The sequence below is a fragment of the Mercenaria mercenaria genome, chromosome 4 (assembly GCF_021730395.1).
Source record: "Mercenaria mercenaria strain notata chromosome 4, MADL_Memer_1, whole genome shotgun sequence".
Classification (NCBI taxonomy): Eukaryota; Metazoa; Mollusca; class Bivalvia; order Venerida; family Veneridae; genus Mercenaria; species Mercenaria mercenaria.
The window spans coordinates 59,373,999-59,395,422 of NC_069364.1; the positions used below are offsets into that span (position 1 = coordinate 59,373,999).

The window sequence follows — 21,424 nt, forward strand, 5'->3', positions numbered from 1 at the left end:
CATCACACCTTATTATACCATTATCGGTAATTGTTAGATGACGACGGTAATTTCAAATAATTAGACCATGCCATTGTGATCTTCGGATTACCTCGGGTAACATATCGTGAAACAACGTTGATGAAAAAATGCAGTTTTTTTTTGCGTTTTAAATTTTTGCTGGATGAATATTCTGCTGGAAATATTTTTGCGATTCTACTGAGAGACCGCAGAAACGCAGAAATATTGCCCCCGTAGAAATAACCCGCTATACGATATTTTAAAACAATTTTACACAGAATGTTTCTTGGATATTTGGCATGTGATATCGGGGTTTGACTATCTACCATAATTGTTCAAATTATTGCCCTAGCTTCAAAAATGGCCATGCCCATGTGTAAGATATGTATATAATATAGGCTGATATAAAAGAAACCTGAATCCATAATAGCTAGTGCCTTGATATTGCCTTGATATTTATATAAACCTAACTCTGTACTTGTACCATTAGGTTATACAAACACACTTAAAGCCTGTTACACAGGTGAGCGCTTTAGGATCCATTACCCTTTTGTTTTTAATATCTTTTTGGGATTTGTCAGATGTAGTGGGATGTAGGCTGCCATTGTGTAAATGTTGTTTGTTTGTTGTAACAAATTTGATTTAGAGGATATCTTGCCACAGATATAATTTACAGATATTGACACTGCTGTTTCAAAATGGATCCAACAATATATTTAGATACCTTAACAGTACACACATTCCTATAACGGGTAACTATGTTGTGAGTAGTTTTGGTTCCTCTGTAGAAGCACTTGTACAGATGCATGGTCCAATACGAGAGGTTCCCACAGAGCAGCTGGTAGATCTGGTAAGACAGCACTCACAGCTTCTTCTTCCTTTCATATGCAACACTTTAGTATATACAGTGAAACCTGTGTTTAGACCACCCTTTGGAAAATGAAAAAAAAAATGTGGTCTTTGTTAAGAGGTGATTTCTCAACACACATTCATTTACACTATTGTCAAACAGGAAGAGAAAATGATGACCTTTATAAGCAGGTTTTATAGTAGTGGTCTTCATTCAGAGGTGGTCTTTAGTACAGGATTAACTGTTCATGTGTCTTCTTAACCTTTAACCCACTGAATTTCTAAAATGGAATGGTCCATCATTCAACCTGGGCAATACCATTCATTATTTGAAGGGGTGTTCACTGAAAATTTACTGACTGGATAGCGAACAGTGCAGACCATGATCAGCCTGCACAAATGTGCAGGCTGATTTTGGTCTGCACTGGTCGCAAAGGCAAAATTACTTGCTGCCAGCAGGCTAAAGATTAATCTTGGTTGATGGTAAGAAAAGTTATGCTCCTTTTTTCATAACTACATCTTGAGTAAAGTTATTGTGCCCCAGAAGGGAGGCATATAGTTTTTGAACCGTCTGTCTGTCGGTCTGTTCGCAATTTTCGTGTCCGGTCCATATCTTTGTCATCGATGGATGGATTTTCAAATAACTTAGCATGAATGTGTACCACAGTAAGACGATGTGTCGCGCGCAAGACCCAGGTCCGTAGCTCAAAGGTCAAGGTCACACTTAGACATTAAAGGATAGTGCATTGATGGGCATGTTCGGTCCATATCTTTGTCATCGATGGATGGATTTTCAAATAACTTGGCATGAATGTGTACCACAGTAAGACGATGTGTCACGCGCAAGACCCAGGTCCGTAGCTCAAAGGTCAAGGTCACACTTAGACATTAAAGGATAGTGCATTGATGGGCGTGTCCGGTCCATATCTTTGTCATCGATGGATGGATTTCCAAATAACTTGGCATGAATGTGTACCACAGTAAGACGACGTGTCGTGCGCAAGACCCAGGTCCGTAGCTCAAAGGTCAAGGTCACACTTAGACATTAAAGGATAGTGCATTGATGGGCGTGTCCAGTCCATATCTTTGTCATCGATAGATGGATTTTCAAATAACTTGGCATGAATGTGTACCACAGTAAGACGACGTGTCGCGCGCAAGACCCAGGTTAGTAGCTCAAAGGTCAAGGTCACACTTAGACGTTAAAGGATAGTGCATTGATGGGCGTGTCCGGTCCATATCTTTGTCATCGATGGATGGATTTTCAAATAACTTGGCATGAATGTGTACCACAGTAAGACGACGTGTCGCGCGCAAGACCCAGGTCCGTAGCTCAAAGGTCAAGGTCACACTTAGACATTAAAGGATAGTGCATTGATGGGCGTGTCCAGTCCATATCTTTGTCATCGATGGATGGATTTTCAAATAACTTGGCATGAATGTGTACCACAGTAAGACGACGTGTCGCGCGCAAGACCCAGGTTAGTAGCTCAAAGGTCAAGGTCACACTTAGACGTTAAAGGATAGTGCATTGATGGGCGTGTCCGGTCCATATCTTTGTCATCGATGGATGGATTTTCAAATAACTTGGCATGAATGTGTACCACAGTAAGACGACGTGTCGCGCAAGACCCAGGTCCGTAGCTCAAAGGTCAAGGTCACACTTAGACATTAAAGGATAGTGCATTGATGGGCGTGTCCAGTCCATATCTTTGTCATCGATAGATGGATTTTCAAATAACTTGGCATGAATGTGTACCACAGTAAGACGACGTGTCGCGCGCAAGACCCAGGTTAGTAGCTCAAAGGTCAAGGTCACACTTAGACGTTAAAGGATAGTGCATTGATGGGCGTGTCCGGTCCATATCTTTGTCATCGATGGATGGATTTTCAAATAACTTGGCATGAATGTGTACCACAGTAAGATGACGTGTCACACACAAGACCCAGGTCCGTAGCTCAAAGGTCAAGGTCACACTTAGACGTTAAAGGTCATTTTTCATGATAGTGCATTGATGGGCATGTCCGGTCCATATCTTTGGCATTCATGCATGGATTTTAAAATAACTATGCATGAATGTGTGACACAGTAAGACGACATGTCGCACGCAAGACCCAGCTCCGTAGGTCAAAGGTCCTAAACTCTAACATCGGCCATAACTATTCATTCAAAGTGCCATCGGGGGCATGTGTCAGCTCTTGTTTTATTACATGTTTTTCAGTGAGTTATTGTAATATTAGAATGAAATGTATCTGGTATTTTTGCACTGAAATATAATACATTTTTTCCCCAATAAGAAACAACTTAATGGGTATATTATAGTTAAAACTTGAAAAAAGGGTAAATTTGTTATACGTGTTGAATCAAAATATCTTTCACTCATGATCACCATACCTTATAATTTCACCTGTGGTTACTACAAAATGTATAAACAGTATTGATTTGCTGTTATGGTCTCTAGTGTATAATTATCAAATTTCAAACAAGCAGGATAAATACATTTTATATACAAATGGTGAGGTATCGTTTTTACTGAAGGAAGATAAACTTTCACAGAAGACAGATATTAATTTATCTCCTGTGGTTACACATCATTCTGGTGTTCTCTCAGTGAAAAATATTCCAATATTAAATTGAAACAAACAAGTCATATATAAATCTGTAGTGATATTGGTGAATGGTGTAGATCTCATTTATCATGTAAGACCAAGGTAGTATTCAAGTCCAAATCAAGGGTAAGGTGGGATGTAACATGAAAAATTTGTTATTTAGTAAAGATATACATACAAGTAATAAACTGAACGAAAATAATTCATGAAGAATTTTCTTTGTTCTTACAGGAGCGACCTGGTAGCTTAGACAATGTAGACATTTTGAAGGAAGGTGTAAGACTTTATGCTTGTCCTAAAGAGATATTCCGTCTAGTTGACCATATATGGCAATACGGAAGACACCAGGTTTGTTTGTTTATCATTGTAATCCTGTTCAGTGAAGCAGAAAACGTGGATGATGTAACAATACTAGAAAATTTTATCAAGATCATGAAAAGAATCTAATGGAAACCAGAAACCAAATCCTGACACTTTCTTCTTGTTGGAAAGTAAGATTTTTTTTCCCCTTTATTAGAATGGAGCAGAATTTTTTCTCCTCGTAAGTAAGCAGCAGTTAGAATAATGGATAAACATTGGCATTTGTGTCGTCTCAGCTCTGACACCACTCTCAGACTTATGGTGTTTCTTATTTAGTGTAACATTGATAGATTATCATGCCTTGGCTTGAACATTGGCTCCAGTTGCGCTGAAAATGATTACTCAGATATGTTTTCTGGGCTCCACATATTCTTGTTTGGCCTTGTAAGATCCCTTGAGCCACTAAATTGTAATGAAGTAACATGCTCAAAGAAATCTTTTCTCCAAAGTAAATGAGAGGTTTTAGCATATTGTGATGTAGTAACAATTATAATGTATGGGTAAATTGATGTAATTTTATAGAAACAGGACTGAACATTGTGTAATGACATTACAAATATGTCCATAACAGAATTTAATAGACAGATTGTCTGATGCTAGTAACTGAAATACATACCCTTTATGGTGGCAACAGAAAGCTGTCTTGTGAAAATTTTGTCTCTTGTTATGTCAATTTACAAAAGTGTGTAGTCCTAGATTTCTTGCCATTTATTTATCTCTAGGGCACACTGTTACAGATGCATTATTTTGTATTCATGGCCTCATTTCTTTATAATTTGCATCAAGTCTCATAAAAATATATTTAAATAGCATTTATGTCTTATAAAATAGATACAAATGATTTACTGCAACCCTTGTAGACCTATACGGTAGACTTTATGAGATGTATTAAAGCCATTTCAATAAATTTGGTTTACCCTCTGGCCTGTCTGTCTAGACATTTAGTTGCCAGTTTTTATAAAAAACAGATTCCAGATTCAACTTACATTGGTTTTTGTGTTGAATATACTTTGTAATGCAGACCTATAAGAAAGACATTGAATGTCAGTTTCACACAGATATTTGAGAGAACTGGTAGTTTATCCTTCTTTTAATGTCTTTAATCTTATTTCCAAGCACAGACAGGTCAGAAAAATGTGGAAGGAATTTTGTTAAAAATGATACATCTCAAACAGTGATTTCATTGTGGAAAAGGTCATTGATTACAGTTCAGATGCAAAGGAATTACCTCTCTTGGACTGCACCCATGTGATAAAGTAATACACATCTTAATGCCAATGCTTTTTTTCCAAGATAAAACCACTGTTTGGGATATATTATTTCAGTTTTAACATAGTACCAATGATAACTATGTATTTTTTTTTATGACCTCAAAGAATAAGTACCTTTATCTAAAGAAAAATAATCTTTTTTTTTAGCTCACATGAGCCAAAGGCTCAGGGTGAGCTATTGTGATCACTCACCGTCTGTCGTCCATTGTCCGTCTGTAAACTTTTACTTTAAACGACATCTCCTCATAAACCGCTAGGCCAATTTCATCCAAACTTCACAGGAATGTTCCTTGGGTGAAGCTCTACAAAAGTTGTTCAAAGAATTGAATTCTATGCAGAACTCTGGTTGCCATGGCAACCAAAAGGAAAAACTTTAAAAATCTTCTTCTCAAAAACCAGAAGCCCTAGAGCTTAGATATTTGGTGTGAAGCATTGCCTAGTGGACCTCTACCAAATTTGTTCAAATCATGACCCCGGGGTCAAAATTGACGCCACCCAAGGGGTCATATGATTTTACATAGGAAAATTTTAAAAAATCTTCTTCTCAAAAACCAGAAGCCCTAGAGCTTAGATATTTGACATGTAGCATTGCCTATTGGACCTCTAGTAGAGTTGTTGAAATCATGACCTTGGGGTCAAAATTGACCCCGCCCCAGGGGTCACTTGATTTTACATAGATTTCTATAGGAAAATCTTCAAATTAAAAAAACCCCAAAAAACCGGAAGGCCTAGATCTTAGATATTTGACATGTAGCATTGCCTAGTGGACCTCTACAAAATTTGTTCAAATCATGACCCCCGGTGTCAAAATTGACCCCGCTCCAGGGGTCACTTGATTTTACATAGAAAAATCTTCAAAAATTTTCTAAAAATAAACCAGAAGGGCTAGAGCTTAGATATTTGACATATAGCATTGCTTCATGGACCTCTACAAAATTTGTTCAAATCATGACCCCTGGGGTCAAAATTGACTCCGCCCCAGGGGTCACTTGATTTTACATAGGAAAATTTTCAAAAATTTTCTAAAAATAAACCAGAAGGCCTAGACCTTAGATATTTGATGTATAGCATTGTCTAGTAGACTTCTACAAAATTTGTTCAAGTCATGACCCCCGGGGTCAAATTGACCCCGCCCCATGGGGTTACTTCATTGTACATAGAAAAATCTTCAAAATTTACTAAAAATAAACCAGAAGGCCTAGAGCTTAGATGTTTGACATGTAGCATTGCCTAGTGGACCTCTACAAAATTAATTCAAATCTTGACCCCCAGGGTCAAATTGACCCAGCCCCAGGGGTCACTTGATTTAACATAGGAAAATTTTCAAAAATTTTCTAAAAATAAACCAGAAGGCCTAGATCTTAGATATTTGATGTATAGCATTGTCTAGTAGACTTCTACAAAATTTGTTCAAGTCATGACCCCCGGGGTCAAATTGACCCTGCCCCATGGGGTTACTTCATTGTACATAGAAAAATCTTCAAAATTTACTAAAAATAAACCAGAAGGCCTAGAGCTTAGATGTTTGACATGTAGCATTGCCTAGTGGACCTCTACAAAATTAATTCAAATCTTGACCCCCAGGGTCAAATTGACTCAGCCCCAGGGGTTACTTGATTGTACATAGGGAAATCTTCATAAATTTGCGAAAAATAAACCAGAAGGCCTAGGTCTTAGATATTTGATATGTAACATTGCCTGGTAGACTTCTACAAACTTTGTTCAAATCATGACCTCTGGGGTAAAATTGGCCCCGACCCAGGGGTTACTTGATTGTACATCGGAAAATCTTCCAAAAAATTTCTAAAAATCATCAGTTTGACATTTGAAACATGTAGCTAATATTACTCAGGTGAGCAATCCAGGGTCATTATGACCCTCTTGTTTTTGCTTCTTAAGCACTTTCAAGAAATTACTAGTAACTTGGTCTTGTGTAATTTTAATGTAATTTCAGTCAATGAAAATAGTAATACAGATAAAATTTATGGTATGAAAGGATTGTCTGTATCCTTCATTTTACCTTTCTCTGAGAATCATGGGCAGTTGTGCTTCTTTTAATTCGAAATTTATAAGACCTAATGAATATTTTCAGAAATATTATCAAAATTTTTCTTTGTAACTTCTACTGTTACTGTACTAATTTCACTTTCCTTCTGTAGATATAAATACTTACAGTATATTTATATTTGTAATTCCAGGAAGATCTATTTATGCAGCCAGGTCTCAACACGGAGATACATCAAGTCAGGGACTGCCTCGACACTGGAGTACCGGATATGTTGCGTATCCTTTACACACTGTCACAAAATTTCTGTCTCAGTTTATTTTAATCCTTTAATGCAGTTTAGTCACTAAATATTCAAAGAATGGATTTGAAGTTTAAAAAATCAAGTGGCTTTCAAAACAAGAAAAACTACATTGAAACACTGCGTAATTTACCATTGATGACTTGAGCATTTTGTATGGTACCCAGCCATTTTCCTTATATTTTCTGTGTAAGGATTGCTCAAAACCCAGGATAAATCATGCATGTTCCTTATCCACTTGGGACTGGGAGCCATCAATGTTTAACTGTACATCTTTATATATTGTGGTCATATTGAAATATTGCAGGTTAGGATTATTTGAAGCACAGTTTGACCTTAACCTTTATTCAGCTGGAAGTATACATTCAGTGGTAGAGGCCCTTGTTCTGTTCCTTGATGCCCTAGCAGAACCTGTCATTCCATATTGCCTGTATGAAACCTGCTTAGATTGTGCAAATAATTACCTTCTTTGTAAACAGGTAAGCTGCTCGTAGTAAAATTTTCGGTGATATTTACTTGCTACCAAACTGAGAAAAAATGTATGAAGCTCTACTTTGGTGTATAATACATGCCCCTTTGTGAAAATGAAAAAAAAAACTCTAAAAAAGTACGTAATATATTAAAATGTTTATGGTATAAAGTTTGGTGATTTTTAGCTCACCTGTCACAAAGTGACAAGGTGAGCTTTTGTGATCGCGCAGCGTCTGTCGTCCGTCCGTCAGTGCGTCCGTGCGTAAACTTTTGCTTGTGACCACTCTAGAGGTCACATTTTTCATGGGATCTTTATGAAAGTTGGTCAGAATGTTCATCTTGATGATATCTAGGTCAAGTTCGAAACTGGGTCACGTGCCCTCAAAAACTAGGTCAGTAGGTCTAAAAATAGGAAAACCTTGTGACCTCTCTAGAGGCCATATATTTCACAAGATCTTCATGAAAATTGGTCAGAATGTTCACCTTGATGATATCTAGGTCAAGTTCGAAACTGGGTCAACTGCGGTCAAAAACTAGGTCAGTAGGTCTAAAAATAGAAAAACCTTGTGACCTCTCTAGAGGCCATATATTTAACAAGATCTTCATGAAAATTGGTCAGAATGTTTATCTTGATGATATCTAGGTCAAGTTCGAAACTGGGTCACGTGCCATCAAAAACTAGGTCAAATAATAAAAAAACCTTGTGACCTCTCTAAAGGCCATATTTTTCATGGGATCTGTATGAAAGTTGGTCTGAGTGTTCACCTTGATGATATCTAGGTCAAGTTTGAAACTGGGTCACGTGGGGTCAAAAACTAGGTCAGTAGGTCTAAAAATAGAAAAACCTTGTGACCTCTCTAGAGGCCATGTATTTCATGAGATCTTCATGAAAATTGGCCAGAATGTTCATCTTGATGATATCTAGGTCAAATTCGAAAGTGGGTCACGTGCTGTCAAAAACTAGGTCAGTAGGTCAAATAATAGAAAAACCTTGTGACCTCTCTAGAGGCCATATTTTTCATGGGATCTGTATGAAAGTTGGTCTGAATGTTCATCTTGATGATATCTAGGTCAAATTCGAAAGTGGGTCACGTGCCTTCAAAAACTAGGTCAGTAGGTCAAATAATAGAAAAACCTTGTGACCTCTCTAAAGGCCATATTTTTCATGGGATCTGTATGAAAATTGGTCTAAATGTTCATCTTGATGATATCTAGGTCACGTTCGAAACTGGGTCAACTGCGGTCAAAAACTAGGTCAGTAGGTCTAAAAATAGAAAATCCTTGTGACCTCTCTAGAGGCCATACTTGTGAATGGATCTTCATGAAAATTGGTCAGAATGTTCACCTTGATGATATCTAGGTCAAGTTCGAAACTGGGTCATGTGCCTTAAAAAACTAGGTCAGGAGGTCAAATAATAAAAAAAACCTTGTGACCTCTCTAGAGGCCATACTTTTCATGGGATCTGTATGAAAGTTGGTCTGATTGTTCATCTTGATGATATCTAGGTCAAGTTTGAAACTGGGTCAGCTGCGGTAAAAAACTAGGTCAGTAGGTCTAAAATTATTAAAATCTTTTGACCTCTCTAGAGGCCATATTTTTCAATGGATCTTCATGAAAATTGATCTGAATGTTCATCTTGATGATATCTAGGTCAGTTTCGTAACAGGGTCACGTGCGGTCAAAACTAGGCCAGTAGGTATAAAAATAGAAAAACCTTGTGACCTCTCTAGAGGCCATATTTTTCATGAGATCTTCATGAAAATTAGTGAGAATGTTCACCTTGATGATATCTAGTTAAAGTTCAAAACAGGGTCACGTACCTTCGAAAACTAGGTCAATAGGTCAAATAATAGAAAAACCTTGTTACCTCTCTAGAGACCATATTTTTCAATGGATCTTCATGAAAATTGGTCAGAATTTTTATCTTGATAATACCTAGGTCAAGTTCAAAACTAGGTCACTATGTCAAATAAGAGAAAAAACGATGTCATACTCAAAACTGGGTCATGTGGGAAGAGGTGAGCGATTCAGGACCATCATGGTCCTCTTGTTTAGATTTGAATGCCACAAATTAAATTTATACACATTTTTGTATCTATTCTTACGTGTAAGCTATATTTTAGGTGGTATCTAAAGTGCCAGATTGTCACAGGAATGTCTTCAAATATCTCTGTGCATTTCTACGTCAGCTCCTTGAGGAAGCTAAATTTAATAATTTAGATATAAAATACCTAGGTAAGTGATTGCTTCATTATTTATTAGCTGGACGATTCGCCCTATTGATTTGAAACTTCACAATTCTCTTCGGGATTATAAAACTAGGTGATAGCATCCTGTCCCATAACTCTGACATGTATTTTGGCCAAGTTATGTCCCCTTTTGAACTTTAAAACTTCTGGTTAAAGTTTTGCATGCAAGTTACTATCTCCAAAACTAATGCAGATACTGGAATGAAACTCTATAGACATTTAGGGTAATATTTCTGCTTCTGGGACAACAATTTGGATAGTCCATTACTGGCTGTAAAGGACAGCTCTTGTCATCCATATTTTACTGAACTGTGTAGCTGGGTACCAGCTGAATTATATTTAACAGTCTGACAGTGAAAGTATGAGGATATTATCTGCTGTTTCATTGAAAAACTGGAATTGAATTTTTTTTTATCACTGAATATGCAAATAACTCTTAAAATTCTATGCAGAAAGTACTTTAAATTAGTGTTATATCTTACCATTTATCACCCAACACTCAAAAACCTTTCCATTTATCCCCAGCACATAATACTGTAAATAATTTGTAAAAAGTAGAATTACCAGTTAATGCCTTTATGTCTTACCCAAATTTATAATGAAGTTTGTTAAAATCTTGTTGGAATTTGAATGTGACTTGTCTCAACATTGTTAGTAGATTATGGTTTGAATCATTACAGACTGTTGTCAAGTGTGCTAATCTTTACTTTTTAGAGATAATTAAAAGTAATCTTTTATCATAATTGTTTACATGCCTTTTTTGTTCGGTTTTATGAATAACAAATGCATATAAAATAGAAGTATTCAAGCCCATAAAGGAGAAGTAACTGCAGTTTAAATATCTTTGTTGTAGATGTAGTTCTGTCCCTTGAATAGTTGAATTCTGATAGCCTTTGCACAACTCTACAGCTGTATTCTTTGGTGAAATCCTTTCCTAAGCGCCACATTTTCTAAATTGGATATTTATAATGAATTTTATTATTTCCAAGGAAGTTTATGTAAAATAAACCCATCGTTATCTCTATTTTCTTGAATAATAAAATCATCAAGGGATTTGGATTTATATGCTGTTTTATAGAAGTTCTACTAAAAAAGACTGACAGTTTATAACCTTTGCCTATAGTCTGTCTGCATTCCCTGCCTATATATTGCATTAAATGCTCTTTTCCAATCATAAATTCCCATGTTAATATGCTAATTTTGTCTCCAATGAATAAATAGATCAGATTTGTTCCGCATGATATTTTATAGCAGACATATTGCCCATGTTATATATGTAAACTAGCATTTTATAACATTGAATTTACATAATTTACATAAAACCAGTAAATATGCCTGCATTTCAATGTATTTTATATGTTTTTATAATGCTGCTGCTTTAATTGCATCTAGTAACAGCTCATTCTTATCCATCAGAGGTTTGTCATAGTCCATAAATGAATCTTTGATTTATTTCTTTTTTAATTTGATGAGGATGCTCGTAATAGTCCAGCAGGAGTGGTTTCAGCCAGTCAGTGTTTACCTATATTCAGCCAACAGAATTGGAATTCGAGCAGCATCTAAGAAAAATACTTGCAAATAATGAATGAAGATGAGATCAATAAAAAAATTCCATTAAACTAACTATATTGTGAAAAAATCACCTCGAGAAATAAAAGTATTCATCATAATTAGGTGTTGGCGGTAATGCTTTTCAGTGAATCAGATGATTTTGTTTGGTTCATGTAGATCTTGTCTCGAAATGCTTCTGATTGGCTGAAACCTTTATCCTGTCAAAAAGACTAGGAATTTAGTCGAAATGTGCCAGAGGTTCAACCATGGTAGACCTCTGATATGGGAAAACGGTAACAGCTGTATTTAACGAAATATAAATACTGCAGTTTTGTTATAAACAGTTGTGAAGATGACCCATTTGACAGTGTTTTTAAATCATGGTTTGCGCAAGACTTTCATTTAAGTGGTTGTAGGTTCATTTTATAGGGGAGGTGTACATTCCCTGTGATTCTGTTTCTCAGGGAGGGGTATATTCCTTATGGTTCAGTTTCTTGGGGTAGGATATGTATTTTGTATTGGTCAGTTTCTGGGGAAGGGGTATGTTACCAGTCTTCAGTTTATTTTGGGATGGATATGTTCCCTGTGATAACTGATTGAGGGCAAAATGTCTCGGGTGTCATTCGTCTTCTAACTCTGATTCATGGAGAGAAGTTGTGAGTTACAGTGTTACAGTTTGATACTGGGAATGGAATCAAGGAACACTTGCATGTGACTGAATAGTTGAACTGACTGCCTTTATATATCTATTCTGCTGAAAACAGGTGCTCAGTCATGCATAACAATCGAAGTGAAAAAAGTGTAATATATTGCTCCTTTCTTTATCAGTCATTGATGAAATTTTCAGATGTAAGTTCTCATGAAAAAACATGTATCCTGTCCTCAAATTTGATTTGACATTGTCTAGATGTCTAACAAATCTTGTGATATGATTTCAGCCCAGATGTTCGGGGATGTATTTTTACGGCCTCCGCCAGTGAGGATGTCTAATGTATCAAAAAATGTCCGGCGGCAGCAAGCTAGATCTGAGGAGATGAAGAAGGCAGCATTTCTCTATCATTTCCTCGCACATGAGTATGATGAATAAACAAACACTATGTGACCTTGACCTTATCAGAGCTGTGTATGAAAGCTGGGAAAACAAAGCTGTGATGCCAAAGCTGGGATATCAAAGCCGGGATATCAACCATTGAGAGATGAGAACTTCCATTGAGCTGGCAACTAGTAGATCTAAACTGACATCTGAGTGGAAATATTTCTTTTTGATTTCTGTGAAATTTCTGTCATTTTATCTTTTGTTTTGGCATATCCGCTCAGGAGTAACGTGATATGATAAGATGTTGTCTAGCAGGAAGAGTAACTTGCTGTGTGCCTAGATGCAAAACTTGAGACATTATGTGTTTAAGGCTTCAGTATCTTGCAAAGCTGAAAGTTGTACTGCGTGCTGTAATCTCTAAATTGTAGAAATCTGTGGGTTGTACCTCACAGCAAAATGGTTTAGAAAGGGTCTATTTTGCCTGACATTAAAGCAGAAAACATGATGAACATAGATTTTAAATTGTCAGTAAAAAGAAAAATGTTTGTGATTTCAAGTGTTATATTATTCAGCATGTTGTTGTGATTTCCAGTATAATTCAGTTATATCATCTGACGTACTGGATAGCTTGTGGTGCTTTTGGAATGGTCATCTATTGTTAAAAAGTTACACCAGTTAAAATTATAAATTTTTGTAATTGGCTTTTACCCTGTATGTGTAGATTAACAAACAGTGATTTATGTCAACATTTTAGAATAATTAGAAAATATTCATAGTACATGTATAGTAGGGATTGTAAATGGCTTATGTACAGTCTAATATATATACAGTCCAAGTTTGTTTGCCAAAATACCTCCCTTTGCACTAACTTATTTTTAGGTCCTGGAATATTCTCACCTTAGATCACTTAAACACATAAGACAGGGAATGTAGAACCATATCATTTGTCCCAGCAAGTATATTGCAGTGTAGATCACACCTTTTTGCTTGAACAATCCACAGGGATGAGTTGAATCTATATTTTTAGCTCATCATACATGAAAGGTTATGAACAGAACCTACTTTAAGTTTGTTATATTGTGCTTTTTAAAAAGATATTGCTGTTACATGGTGTGCATCAGGATTACAAAATGTTCAATGAGAAATGGTTGTTAAAATGGTGTATGAAATTTACATCAATTTTTAATCAAGACTGGTATAAGATGCATTATAAAATCAGGAATTGCAACATAATTTTATGTGTAGAAAATAAAAGTTTTTACATTAAAGTATTAATGATTGGCGATGCTTCTCGGACTCTGGTGAGCTTGATCCAATGACATATTGAAAACCAGCATACGGCGTATAACTAAACTACTGATCATTCTGTGATTCAAATAAATGTTTATGAGCCTTTCGAGTTTGAGACACGGAAGTTGGACTGTTATAGCAAACCACAAGCACTTGGAGAATAAATATCCCATAAACTATTTTACAACATATATGATGAGATTATATAATTGTTTCATAACATTCCAACTTCAAATGTAAGTTCAAGGTTACTGTGTATCCATACATGTCTGTGTTTTTAGATGCAGGAATTCCATATCAGTTTGTGATGTTATTTTGGTGTTGTCTTTTGTTATTGTGTAACAGTCTAATAGTTCAGTGGAACAAGTATGAGGAACTTAACCTTTAGCCTGCTGGCGGCAAGTGATTTTGGCTTTGCGAGCAGTGCAGACCAAGATCAGCCTGCACAACTATAAGTAAATTTTTAGTGAACACCCCTTCGAATAATTAATGGTACTGCCCAAATTGAATGATAGAACAGTCCATTCTAAAAATTTAGCAGGTTAAATGTTAAAGAGGGTCCAAGGTTATAAAACCAGTCTCAGAACTCCGGCATCTGATTGGTTGTTTCTAAGCAGTTTTTGAAATTGACCAATGGCAAAGCAGCAGTCTTGGACTGGTCTTCAGTCTGAAGTTTAACCTGACCCTGCTAAATTTTTAAAATAGACTGATCTATCATTCAATTTTGACAGTACCTTTTATTATTCAAAGGGGTGTTCACTAAAAATTTACAGACTGAAGAGCGAACAGTGCAGACCATGATCAGCCTGCAGGCTGATCTTGGTCTGCACTTGTCGCAAAGGCACAATCACTTGCCACCAACAGACTAAAGGTTAATAACCTTGGATCCAGATGTTCTTGTGATTATCATCTTTGTGAAATGTGGGTCAGGGAGAATATCACCTCTGACTGGTATTTTTTTTCTGAAGAACATATTATCTAGATTGTATGTTGAGTATGATTGTGCTAAGAATGATTGAGATGATTGTGTAGAGTGATTTCAATCATGATAATATAATCTGTAGTGATTAAAACCAGTGTAATGTGTTTACACTTCTATGATAAGGCCATGATAAATTAATTCCTAGATTATCATCCAAATTTTAGATAAAAAGGGGGCGGTGTGGGGGGGGGGGGGGGGAATTTTATTTTTTATTAGCTCACCTGTCACAAAGTGACAAGGTGAGCTTTTGTGATCGCGCGGTGTCCGTCGTCCGTGCGTGCGTCCGTAAACTTTTGCTTGTGACCACTCTAGAGGTCACATTTTTCAGGGGATCTTTATGAAAGTTGGTCAGAATGTTCATCTTGATGATATCTAGGTCAAGTTCGAAACTGGGTCACGTGCCGTCAAAAACTAGGTCAGTAGGTCTAAAAATAGAAAAACCTTGTGACCTCTCTAGAGGCCATATATTTCACAAGATCTTCATGAAAATTGGTCAGAATGTTCACCTTGATGATATCTAGGTCAAGTTCGAAACTGGATCACGTGCCGTCAAAAACTAGGTCAGTAGGTCTAAAAATAGAAAAACCTTGTGACCTCTCTAAAGGCCATATTTTTCATGGGATCTGTATGAAAGTTGGTCTGAATGTTCATCTTGATGATATCTAGGTCAAGATCGAAACTGGGTCACGTGCGGTCAAAAACTAGGTCAGTAGGTCTAAAAATAGAAAAACTTTGTGACCTCTCTAGAGGCCATATATTTCATGAGATCTTCATGAAAATTGGTCAGAATGTTCATCTTGATGATATCTAGGTCAAGTTCGAAAGTGGGTCACGTGCCGTCAAAAACTAGGTCAGTAGGTCAAATAATAGAAAAACCTTGTGACCTCTCTAGAGGCCATATTTTTCATGGGATCTGTATGAAAGTTGGTCTGGATGTTCATCTTGATGATATCTAGGTCAAGTTCGAAAGTGGGTCACGTGCCATCAAAAACTAGGTCAGTAGGTCAAATAATAGAAAAACCTTGTGACCTCTCTAAAGGCCATATTTTTCATTGAATCTGTATGAAAATTGGTCTGAATGTTCATCTTGATGATATCTAGGTCAAGTTCGAAACGAGGTCATGTGCGGTCAAAAACTAGGTCAGTAGGTCTAAAAATAGAAAAACCTTGTGACCTCTCTAGAGGCCATACTTGTGAATGGATCTCCATAAAAATTGGTCAGAATGTTCACCTTGATGATATCTAGGTCAAGTTTGAAACTGGGTCACGTGCTTCAAAAAAACTAGGTCAGTAGGTCAAATAATAAAAAACCTTGTGACCTCTCTAGAGGCCATATTTTTCATGGGATCTGTATGAAAGTTGGTCTGAATGTTCAGCTTGATGATATCTAGGTCAGGTTTGAAACTGGGTCAACTGCGGTCAAAAACTAGGTCAGTAGGTCTAAAATTGTTAAAATATTTTGACCTCTGTAGAGGCCATATTTTTCAATGGATCTTCATGAAAATTGATCTGAATGTTCACCTTGATGATATCTAGGTCAGTTTCGAAAGTGGGTCACGTGCGGTCAAAAACTAGGCCAGTAGGTATAAAAATAGAAAAACCTTGTGACCTCTCTAGAGGCCATATTTTTCATGAGATCTTCATGAAAATTAGTGAGAATGTTCACCTTGATGATATCTAGGTAAAGTTCAAAACAGGGTCACGTACTTTTGAAAACTAGGTCAATAGGTCAAATAATAGAAAAAACGACGTCATACTCAAAACTGGGTCATGTGGGAAGAGGTGAGCGATTCAGGACCATCATGGTCCTCTTGTTTTTAAAACAACTGTACGCAGGGGTTCCATTTGACCCGGACTTGAGATTTTGACTCTTGAAATAAGCAAAAGTGTACATACAGACTCTTAGGATTTCAGCTGAAGGGTTCTTTTCATCAACATGAGATTTATTTCAGTTTAAACTCACAAAATGAAGCCTTATATATTCAAAATGACAGCTATTTATACATAAATTGAACCCCCAGAGTACAAGTCAAGACAAATGGCAAAAACAGAATAAAGTAAAAACAGACTTGTAGACTTTCATTTTTACTCTCATATTACCTTTATCAACAATTCAACATTCTATTTAGGAGCTGGATCGACCTGCGTCTTTGATGGGCCCACTTAGTTTCCTCGAAAATAAAACTAGTAAAATTATTTTATAATCTGGATATCCAAAATTGTCTGTCCGGATACTGTTACGCATTTGTAAACATTGCCCATATCTCCAATTTAAAGGATGTGTTTGACAAACTATGATGATGTAAAGACAGTTAAACAGCATTTAACAGTTAATATTAATATTTACCTTGACATCTTCTCTTGCTAAAATTATTTAAGAGAAATGTTTATCAAAATCGGCACTGCGGTAATCTACTTTCAATTTCAAAAACTTATAGAAAAAGGCAGGGCCAATATATTTTCTGATCTAAATTTGATTGTAATTGATTTTTATTGATATTAGATACATGTTTCAGTTGTGACACATTAATCAACACCTGGCTTTGTTATATCATGCAATAAACAACAATCAGCAGGGGCAAATAGGTGTGAAAATATCCGAAAACTGTTGTTTACAGATTATTAGCAAAGATTAATTAATGTCAAGGATTGAATCTTTTTTTTCCCGTTGTTTGATTTTTTTAAATCTGGAGATTTGGACTTCTTACCAGGGTGATCGGGTTTTACATCTAGAATCGGGAGAAACCCGACGGCACTGGGAGAGGTGGTACGACTAAAAATATTGTTATATATACTTCTTTTATTAAATATTTTTAATAAATAGAAAGCAACTGTTTCAATATTTCGGAATCGTATCGTTCAAAATGACATAAGCTTCTCAATTCAAACCGATAACAAAAGGTGTGATAGTCTTTTTGTTATGATAAAAAAAACCCAGTAACTATCGTCAATTAGCTTGTCACCTGTGTCAATTTTGTTGTTCACAGTTTGATCTTGGTTAAAATATTCTCCATTTTTTTATAAGTATCCTAATATTTGTAATTTTTAATATCTCTTTCATCAAGGTACTTATAAATTTATTTGAAATTAATTTTGTTTGAAAAAAAAAAAAAAGTTTAAACTACTCGATGTTTTACGGGAACGTAACGGCAGTCTTAGATTTTAGCGCAGACAGTAAGCGCAGAGAGTAATTTCCCTTTATCAATAGGCGAATTTGTTTTGGTTTGAAGTTGGAAAGTCGTCTATACCTGTGTGTCGGGGCTGGTCCCAGGGGTGAAAAAAATGCATTATTTATGGTATTTTGCGGCAGCATTAAAACAAATATACGGGACCCTATCGTGGTTCGTACATTTTTGTTTTGTTGTTATTTCTTCGTTTTTTTAGAGAGAGAGAGAAATAAAAAAGGTCGGAGCGGCTTAAAAAAGAAGGGGCGGGCGGGGATGATAATCTAGGAATTAATTTGTTATGGCCTAATATAAATTTGGATTAACCTTTACCATGCTGGACATGATTGATTCTGCTTTTGCGACCAGTGTAGATCATGATCGATCTGCAGTGTACGCTATTCAGCCAGTATCTTTTTGGTAAGCACATGGTACTGTCCAAATTGAAAGATGGACAAGTTCATTATAGAAATTAACCAGGTTAAGGAAGAAAGGTTATTTCAAATGATCACTGTTAAGTTTTATTTTTTAATGGTATTGCTAACCTCTAGTGAAAATGGTGTTAATATTTTTAGCCCTGATTTCTGTACAGTTAAGCTTTATCTGTGATATACTTTATTTTGCCTACAGTACTCCTTGCATTTCCTATTGAACGTGTATATAGGTGGTCATATTATAAATTATTATAGTGCTATAAGTGTTATGAGATAATATGAGATTTTGCTTGAGGTCAAAGTTCTGATTGGAAAAGTAACAGAATCTGTCTCGATACTTTAATTCTTTGTGAGATGGTTTCATGTTGAGGATATACAGCTTATGTTTGACTGTTTTTATTACACGAAATAGTGTTGAAACAACAAAAAGCATATATGATGAACTATAGACACCCAGTACTTGCTTGCAAAAATCTGTCAAAATAGAAATAAGAAAGTTGTTTTTGCTTGCATGCTTGTTTGGCTAACTTTGAGAGATCTAGAACACTACTAGAATTTTATTAAACTCCATACTCAAAGGAATCCGTACTCAAATGAATTATATTTGTGTTTGTAATGCCAAGTTGATCACTGTGTAATATGAGGGCATTGCAGTACTTTTCAATAAAGTAAACACATGAATTTTGATCTTGACTTTTTATGAAGACAAGTTTATTCAAGAAGCGAGCTGTATAATACATAACTTGGTTAGCTAGCAGCAAATTCAGATGCTGTTCCAAGTTTATTGCGCAAAAGTTTAGTACAATATCTGATCTTACCAGAGGTTTAAATGGAGTTATTTGTAATTATAGAATTTAACATCATGAGAGTCTGACAGTGATAACCGCAATTATGTATATATTCAATTAATCAGTATTGTGACTGATTCTTTTAAATCATTCTTTTTCTTTGAACAATTTTCCTCTCACCACTGGGAGCCCAAATGATATTTTGGATGTATAATGTTTTCAAGTTAGGAAGCTCTTAATTTGTTTGTAGAATGCCTGAGATTCCACCAAGATGCCAGCTTATACTCGAAATAATGTGTGTAAGAATACCGTGGTCTTTCTGCATGGAAGTTGCCATAGAACTTAAATTGTACCAGTGTGACTGAAAGCCCAACACAATAAATCAACTACTTACTGCTGTGTTAAACCAAAAAACTTTCTGTTTTGCATTTTTCTTTTATTGTAATTTGTGAATTACCCACCTATTTCAAGTTTAACTTTATGATATTGATCTTTCATCTACTTAATTATATTGGAAAGGAATTATGAGGTCATGGGCACATTTTTGAATCTCGTCCATTTTTGTTTCTGTTTTATTTGTACCAAAGTGAAAGTATAGCATTATATTGCATATTATTTATTACGTTTTTAATAGATATTTCTTAATTTTTCATTAACTTTCATTAAAAAGGTTGGCACTTGCAGAAAAATTTCATTCACATTTTTTTACAACATAAATTTATTACTTAACAGTGTATGAATAAACCTTATTGCAAAAAATACAACATATATTTTTGGGTGCTGTAAATCACTGTAAAGTATGGTAGCTACTACATCGACTTGTGCAAAACTTAAAACTGGTATAATGTGTGCTTTTATCTGTGGCTGAATGTTATAAGCAGATGTATGTGTTGCTATAATGATTTTATTTATTGATGGTATTGTTACTTTATTTTAATTATGTGGATATCTCAATAAACAATATAAAAACAGATCCTTGTTACATTGACCTAGAACAGACTCATTCCAACTGCTTTCCATGCTTGCAATTGTCAGTTGTATTACTTGCATTAAAACAGACAGTACATTTCTTAAAAGAAAGTTTTACAGTTAAAGAAACCATTTTACCCACAACGAATAATATGAAAGGTTGATGGATTTCATAGTCTGATACATCATCTGGAATGTTGTGACTCAATTACTGGATCAAAGAAAACATCAAAAAATATCTGATCTTGTTTCAAAATTTTCACAGAAATAAATATCTGTTAACAACAAGCTGAATGAAAAGTATATATAAATTACACATCATCAAGCCCCATTTCATATTAATTACACATCAAGGCCCATCTTATGAATTACATATCGTCATACATCATCTTCATATGAATAACATATTATCTTGCTCCATCTCCAGGAGTTGTACATCATCAAGCCCAATCTTCATATGAATTACATATCACCATTATTCGTCATCTTTTGAATTACACCTCATCAAGCCTCATCTTTGGATCAAGCCCCATCTTTGTAAGAATTGTACATCATCAAGCCCCATCTTCATACGACCTGTAAATATCATCAAGTACCCACTTCATATGAATTACACATTATCAAGCCCTATCTTCTTATAAATAACATATTAACAAGCCCATCTTCTTCATTACACATCAAGCCCTAATTTATGAATTACACATCATCAATCCCTATCTTCTGAATTCAGTACACATATTCAAGCCCCATTTTCTTAAGAATTACACACCATCAAGCCCGACACATCAATGAGCCTTATCTTCTTAAAAATTGCACATCACCAAGCCTTGATGAATGACCCTACTTTTCATGAATCACACATCATGACCCAACTTTGTACAAAAGCTTGACCAGTAGACAATACATACGCAGTTAGCTTGAAATTAATCTTGATTTAATTTGATAATTTACATTTTTACGTCGATGGTGTCTTTACGCTGATGGTGTCTTCGCGCTGATGGTGTCTCGGGATTGTGGAGAACATTCAATTTTGTTAATTACATTTATATAGTGTATAGTACTGATTCTTATAAAGCTAGCAGTAAATAAGAGA

The 21,424-nt window shown here is 35.6% G+C and overlaps 1 protein-coding gene across 1 annotated transcript in view; it reads left to right on the plus strand.

Moving 5' to 3' along the window:
• The window catches only part of LOC123551873 (inositol polyphosphate 5-phosphatase OCRL-like), a 61,570-nt gene extending 41,235 nt beyond the window's left edge, over positions 1–20,335 (plus strand). Inside the window, exons 22-27 of the mRNA XM_053541419.1 lie at positions 740–850; positions 3,691–3,807; positions 7,289–7,373; positions 7,748–7,875; positions 9,992–10,103; positions 12,607–20,335. Coding sequence (XP_053397394.1) covers positions 740–850; positions 3,691–3,807; positions 7,289–7,373; positions 7,748–7,875; positions 9,992–10,103; positions 12,607–12,755 — 702 coding nt within the window. The 3' untranslated portion in view covers positions 12,756–20,335. The remainder of the gene's footprint in view (positions 1–739; positions 851–3,690; positions 3,808–7,288; positions 7,374–7,747; positions 7,876–9,991; positions 10,104–12,606) is intronic.
• Positions 20,336–21,424: the final 1,089 nt, after the last annotated feature.